General features: G+C 38.6%; 1 protein-coding gene across 1 annotated transcript in view; it reads left to right on the top strand.

The window, feature by feature from the left end:
- The first annotated feature begins 272 nt into the window (after positions 1-272).
- The window catches only part of LOC140167775 (membrane metallo-endopeptidase-like 1), a 75,994-nt gene continuing 68,292 nt past the window's right edge, over positions 273-7,974 (top strand). The window contains exon 1 of the mRNA XM_072191067.1: positions 273-572. Within this exon, the coding sequence (XP_072047168.1) occupies positions 440-572 (133 nt within the window). The 5' untranslated portion in view covers positions 273-439. The remainder of the gene's footprint in view (positions 573-7,974) is intronic.

Raw genomic sequence — 7,974 nt, 5'->3', positions numbered from 1 at the left:
CTTGATGTATCTTCCATATTGGATGAACAGGTATAAATAATAATAAAAAATAATCATGAATAATAATAGGTAATTAATAGTCAATCGACCCTCCTTTTTACTTAAAAGTCTTGAAAGGACAAACAACCCTTTAGGCCTTATTTGGAAGGAGAAATTCGCAAAACCTCTTCAACATTAATAGTTCCCTATCAGCATGATCAGCGTTACCTTAAACCTGATATAGTGCTGAGGTCCCCGGCGATGTGTCACCTTAGCACGAACTTTTTTCGGAAGTGACACACGCGGGTTGGGATCAAACTTAATAGTGACCGCGCAAATGATATGATTGCCTTTCATCCTTACATAAGTTTTGCCGGTTCACAACTGAGTTAGCTGATATTGATAGCTGGTGCTGTGATTGTCAATCTCTCGTATTAATCATAATAGAAGCATAAATAACATGGCGAGTGACGAGAAGAAACTACAACTTGACATGGCTGAGAATACCACTGCAGTACCTAAACATCCACGTCTATGGGTGGCATTGTGTTGTTTACTTCTGCTTGTTGTACTAGCACTTCTTATTGGAATCAGTAAGTTTTCAAATGTATACACCTATCTTTAAGTATTCTATTAATAATGCGTATCATGATAACACAATGCTTCAAAATGGTCTTATTTCGGGGGTGACATTAACTTTTATATATTACTCATTCAATTGTTGTCGTTTGATTCCCGGGTTTGATTGGTCAATTATGTCTATTCACTAGCGTGATCGTGATTCCCGCGCTCCGCTAGGACCCTCGCTAGCTGAGTAAACAGCAATCACCAAGTCATGGTCAGGATTTGGTCGGACATCTTTGGGTAGCCGCTAGCACCAACCTGGTGTTTTGAGCGTCCAATTGTGCAAATAAAAGCCGCCTAACACCTAGAGAAGATGCAAGGACGAGGAGGGTTAATAGAATAATAGCTAATGATATATAATGGAGATAATTCCGCAGGTAATCCCGTCGCATATTCATACTTAGTCCTTTTGTTCACAAGTACATCAATGCATAGATACCGCGTGTAGTTAATACGATTATTATGTCACTTCATCAGCGAATAGACCATGCTGTGTGTTTTGTCGAAAGGAACTGTATTGTGTTATTCTTTTGTCTGCCTGTGTTTTCGCGGAAGGTGTAAAACGGGTGATGGAATGCAGTTTAAAATTTCCGCCAAGGCCGAATCATTTCACATTTTGCATTGTAGCTGACGGCTACCCAACTAAAGGCTGCTAGTCAGGTGTAGGAATGCGTGTATTTGGATTCGTTTATAGACGAATCCAAATTCACGCATTCCTATACCTTAATGGCTGCCAAAGTTGGGTCCCCGGCGGCTCAATCTCACATAAAATGTGAAATAATGCGGCCTTGGAGGGTATTTTAAACTGCATTCTATCACCTGTGTTACACGTAGACAAAAGAATAATGACAGAATACAACACAAAAGAATCTAACATCGAATTTTAAGCGGCTTTAATCCACCCAATTGGGCAGTCACTACACCAGTGTGGTGCATGCGGGGACCCGTCATGGCCGACCAAATCCTGACCATGACTTGGCTCGTTGGATTCGTCTATAGACGAATCCAAATCCACGCATTCCTACACCTGACTAGCGGCCTTTAGTTGGGTAGCCGTCGGCTACAATACACCCAAAATGTGAAATGATTCGGCCTTGGCGGAAAATTTAAACTACATTCCATCACCCGTGTTACACCTTCCGCGAAAACACAGGTAGACAAAAGCATGATTATACAACACACTACAATTCCCTTCGGCAAAACACAAAACGCACAGCTTCTACATGGTCTATTCGCTGTTGAAGTGCCATATAATAATCGGATTAACTACACGCGGTATCTATGCATACACCAAAGTATTTGCATACACCATATCAAACGCTACAAATGGATGTACTTGCTTACAAAAGGACTATGTAAATTATGAATAGATGCGACGGGATTACCTGCGGAATTATCTCTATTGTATATATTATTCTATTAACCCGCATCGTCCTTGCATCTTCTCTAGGTGTTAGGCGGCTTTTATTTGCACAATTGGGCACTCAAAACACCAGGTTGGTGCTAGCGGCTACCCAAAGATGTCCGACCAAATCCTGACCATGACTTGGCTACTTGGATTCGTCTATAGAGGAATCCAAATTCACGCATTCCTACACCTGTCTGGCAGCCTTTAGTTGGGTAGCCGTCGGCTACAATGCACTCTAAATGTGAAATGATTCGGCCTTGGCGGAAATTTTAAACTGCATTCCATCACCTGTTTTACATCTTCCGCGAAAACACAGGTAGACAAAAGAATATCACAATACAGTTCCCTTCGATTCGCTGTTGAAGTGACATAATAATCGGATTAACTACACGCGGTATCTATGCATTGATGTACTTGCGAACAAAAGGACTATGTGTGAATAGATGCGACGGGATTACCTGCGGAATTATCTCCATTATATATATTATTAGCTATTATTCTATTAATCCTCCTCGTCCTTGCATCTTCTCTAGGTGTTAGGCGGCTTTTATTTGCACAATTGGACGCTCAAAACACCAGTTTGGTGCTAGCGGCTACCCAAAGATGTCCGACCAAATCCTGACCATGACTTGGCTCCTTGGATTCGTCTATAGAGACTATGGCGATTAATAATACCGCACGCCGTTCCTAAATTAAAACTCCCTCAACCATTTTAACTCCGCGCACCCGTCCATGTATGGCCTGCCGCAACCGCCATAACGTGGAGCTGCTAAGCGTAGCTTACTTTTCGCTTCGCGGAGCTAAATTCCGAGCTAAATTGACCAAGAACTTTTCATCCTCGTTCCAGAGAGAAATAACTGGTCAAAATTAATGTTTTCTGTAGGAATTTTATAAACAAGCCAACAGAGTACTGAAACAGGATCAATACCAGCGTTTGATGAGTGTGAGTGTTACCTTGCATGCCAGGTGTGACATGTATCAGGTCAGGATCATTATCATGTCATAGGATAAGGAACCGGGGGGCTTGCAGGGGTCACCCCTCAATAACTTTGGTGCGTAGGTTCAGCCCCGCCCCCTCCAATAATTCCAGATGAAGTAACAAAAATGCCCAAAAATGGGTTTTTTACGTATTTTTTGCAAACTTTCCTGACCCCCTCGGCCACCCCCGGGATGGGTCCCCAAAATGTTGGTTTCGTCAGCCCCCCCCCCCCCCCTGTTGAAAATCTTTCTAAGCCAATGCATATTGTTGAATGTTGCGGACTTTAAACTACTATGAGGTAAACATTGTAACCCAACTCTGGTTTGCAGAAACTCGCATCCGGGCTCGCATCGAATTCCCTCGTATCAAGCGTTCACAAATATATACTAGTACCTGCCTGGCTCCTTTATATAACAGACATGCAGCATAGGCCATGTTAGTGTTACCATTTTTGCCACGGCAGTGGCTATAATACGGAATTTCCACCTAAAAAATAGCCCAATTGGGTGCTATGTGGGTCTCTTATCTTTTAATTACTTTATTTATTACACCCAATGTTGGTGGAATTTATGTCATTAATTTGGGCTCATACTCCATCATACTGCTATTGTTGCCAGATTAGCATGGGAATTTGCTTAATTTGCTTATGCATGAAATTGAATTCATGTTAGTTGACAAAGCTTGGCTCCTATGTTTGTACCTATATGCTTCGTCCTGAGTTCTATTCAACCACATGCATGCACTCCATGGGATTCACTGACTATTGGGTTAAATCTTATCTAATGCATGATGACCTTGGCCGTCCATGAGATCCAGATAAACAATTTTCGCCAGCAGTTTTGTATACATATATAGAAGATTAGGAGTAGTAGCGATAACTTTGTTTAACTAGAATAATTTAGGCTGGATATGTGTTTTGTTTGTGGATAAATTTGGCTATAATCAACAAAATCAGGTGCATTTCTCAATTTCAGTTCAGATTGACACCAAACATGTTCAAATTGTTAACATTTTGATGAAAATATGATATTTTCTGAAGTAATGTTTGGCATCTTTTCCTCCTATCAACAATACTTTAGTTGTCAGTAGTATCACAGATCGTAGTATCCTTGCAGACCTGCAAGACCGCTGAGCATGCATAGCGTGATATGTTTGGTTGTGATCATGTTGATAACAGATCTAATATTGTATACAGAATTAAAATCTTAGTAGGGACCATGTGGGAGTCAGTAAATCTCCTATCCTTTATCGTTTTATGGATAAAAAAGGACTCAAAATGTTATTGATAAAATAATTGATATCTTAAACATCAGTTTTGTCTTTCCAACAGGAAAAATCCCATGCAAAATAAAGTTTTTAGGGCATAGTTATGACATGGGCATAATTTATACACCATGTATACACGTAGGCTATAATATTGAACAAATGTACCCCCATTTGACTTGTACTTAAATAGATAGGAAGGTAAATAAATAAATTATTGTATTATTTTATTAATTTAATTATTTATTTATTTATTAATTATAAATGACCTTGGTCCAACAAGATTTAAGCAAAACATCTTATAATAGAATATTCACGTGATTCGGCTGGTTAAAAGTAGCCTCAAACTGTAATTGAACCAACTGATACTTTTATCTGAGGTCAACTGAATATTGATTGTCGGATTGTCAGGAAACTTGCTTGGATTGATATGCATGGAGATTTTTGTTATACAATTCTGAATTAGATATACTTAGCACACATTTTAAATTTCCTATATCCTTGGTGGTATTTACCAATAAATACCCATACATGTATGTCCCATCCGGAAATTAATTTACACATAAAACAAATTACCAGCATATCATGAACTATCAATTCAAATTATGAAACATGGTCTTCATCCGTTGCATTGTCTTTTTTAAAGACATTTCTTGTTACAAATTATTTATCTCCGGCGATATACGTCAGATCGCTGGATTCGGCACCCGGCACCACTGTGACAGCCTGTGTGGTTTAAAACTCCCGTGCGTATAGGCTTGTCATCTTTGTTTGAAATACAAAATTATCCACAAATAAGTTCGAATGCTCTTAAAATATCCGCGGCGACGTTCCGTTAAATCAATAACCAGGTTGGCATGCAATATTGTCGGGTATTACAACCGACAGTAATATCTTAATATGGAACTGAAACAATCCTTAAGAAGCAAACCTATATAATTATATTCTAAATAAAATGATTCTGCTCCAACAACCCTCCACAACATAAATTCCTAACAATAGTAACCGAAATGGTAAGATCTTTATTCCTTTTCATTTGAAACCAACCCTCTTCCATCCCATGCAGTACGATTTAACACCTCTCTCACTGCAATAAAATAATATGCTTTACTTTTCCTAAACTTTCTTTGCTTACTATGCTAATGTTACATTATTGTGTTAAAGAAAAAATTGTATCCAAACGGTTACATTTCAGCCCCGGGGGTGGCACTTCAATATGAAATGGATATAGGTGTAGGGCTGGCCAGTAAGGGGCATCCGGTGAAAGCCTGAGAGCATCATCATGGCATTCTGTGAGAGTAAAAATCAGTGTACAAAATATGGGGTCATTGGGTGAGAGAGGGACCGTTTGGATCTAAATTAGGGAGGGGGGCATTGGGTGAGAATATGACTTTTTTTAATGGGGTCAAATAGATGAGATCGAGAGCCAAAAGAAGCCTCGAAAATCAGTGATAGACGACTTGTTGCTGTTCAGATATGGAAATATTAGGGTCTAGGTCTTTGGGTGACAGATCTAGGCCTAATGGAATAATATGGGGTCTTTGGGTGACAGAACATGTGCTGGTAATGGTGTCTTTGGGTGACATCGATGGTGAAAAAGGGGGGTCTTAATAGCCCTACATACGCTTCACATCCAAAGTGGGAGTGCCTTCCCCCCCCGGATTTCACCACTCATATCATTGCTCCCATTGGGCGCCCCATTCCTTTTTTAAAGGAATATTTTGATATGCTGATTGCTGAACAAGTTTATGTTTATATGTGTAGGCCTACCTATGATAACTTTTTAAGTCATAATTAATTCAAACATAACTTTGGCAATAATCAATCGTTTTCGTTCGTTGAAACGGCAAAACATGCTTTCTTTTCCTTACAAATCGAATTAGCAGACATCAAAAACATTTCCACCACAAGAAGTAAAAACAATAATTCATACCAATAGAAGAAGGCTATAATCTTAGCTAATCTTTAGTGTACACAAATCCCATCTATAAATTAGATACCAGCCCCTATGGGCTGGCGAAAAAGAAACAAAACACTAATATATCCCAGGCGCCCTAACGCCTCGAACCGAGGCTAATCAGAAGGATGATTCCTCGTATTTAGAATGTAATTTGGTGTGTCTATAGTACTCTCAGGTCCCACACATATGCCTATACTGTACAAACGCTATCCGACCCCTTTAAATGCTTAAGAGCGCTATGATTGACTTTTATTATAATGCATCTTTGATATTAATTGTTAGGGGAACGTAGATGTTCAACCAATTCACATAATTTTATTAAAATTTTATAGTCCAGGCCCTAGCTAGAACCCGGCCTACACCGGATAGGGCAGAGATTTTGACACTTGATTTGGGTTATTGGACCTTTGAGGTTAAAGAATCACGGAGGTGCTTTTGCGAAAGCGGCTGCGAATTCGAGAGTTCCAAGATGGCCGCCGGCGGCCATTTTGAAAATTTTAAATTTTAGTTTTCACTCAATATTCATGTGTAATACATCATTCTATAGGTTTTTGCATACAAGGAATCAATTTCTGACATTATTTTTATGATTGAAGGTCAGTATAACATGTTTACATTCAAAATGGCCGCCGAATGGTTGCCAAAAGATGGGGTTTTCATTAAAATGCATTTAGAATTCAATATTTTAACTTATTTGATGTTAAAAATAACCATGGGATGCTGATATTATGGTCAGTTGTCTATGTCATTTCTATCATCTCCTAGATATGTTTAAAAATCAAAATGGCTGCCAAAATGGCCGCCAAAATAGTCTTTTTCATTAAAATGTGTTACAGGAGTATTATAAAGTACCAGATTTACAATGAAATGGTGCCAAACATTGTGTTCTTTTGTATTCAAAGTATCCCTCTGGTAAAGGGGTAACAATATGACATCGGCATCAATTAATATTATCTCATATGGGCATGTAAACATTCAAAATGGCCGCCAAAATGGCTGCAAAACATGATTTTTTCATTAAAATGGTATTTAAAACAGCATTTTAATAGATGTTGTGTTAAATATTTCCATGGAACGCTGATATAATGTTAAAGGGATATTTCTATCCCAATTTCTTCCTGCTCATGTGTTTTTACATTCATAAAAGAATCTTAAATCCTAAATTTCATGCAAATCGGACATTCCGTTGGCGAATTATGGACTATAACATACCGTATATTTCAATGGTCCATAGGATTGTGTGTTATACTTTCGTTGGCGACAGAATAAAATTCAAAATCGAACATGTTGGCCGGTTTCTCTGGAAAGGGAATATATTTGCAAGATTCCTCTTGCACATGATCATTATGCACCTAGTATATAAGGGGTCCCGTTGGTATGAGCATGCCGGCAGAATCATTTTACGACAGAATGTTAACCATATGCCATGAAGCTGAAAAAATGACATCTCCTGTAAAAACTGGTATCTTGAAAGTTGGTGTAACAGTCATTTAAAAGAATATGACTGTTACACCAACATCCAAAATATTATTTTGGTGGCCAAGTTGAATTTTAAACATGCCCAATTACCCATAAGTCCATGCTGTTTTCCTATTACTGCTATGCTATAATGATTATGTGCGAAAATACTCTCCTTTTATGGCACCATCCCTTGAAAACCAGATACCTAGTGTCGCTGTAACAGATTTTGATGAAAAATAATATTTTGGTGGCCATTTTGGGAGTCACTTTTATTTCTTTGAACTTACCCATGGGATAATT

This window comes from Amphiura filiformis, chromosome 13 (genome assembly GCF_039555335.1).
Source record: "Amphiura filiformis chromosome 13, Afil_fr2py, whole genome shotgun sequence".
Taxonomy (NCBI): domain Eukaryota; kingdom Metazoa; phylum Echinodermata; class Ophiuroidea; order Amphilepidida; family Amphiuridae; genus Amphiura; species Amphiura filiformis.
Note: the sequence above shows the minus strand (reverse complement) of the source record. Positions and strands in the feature narration are given on the sequence as shown.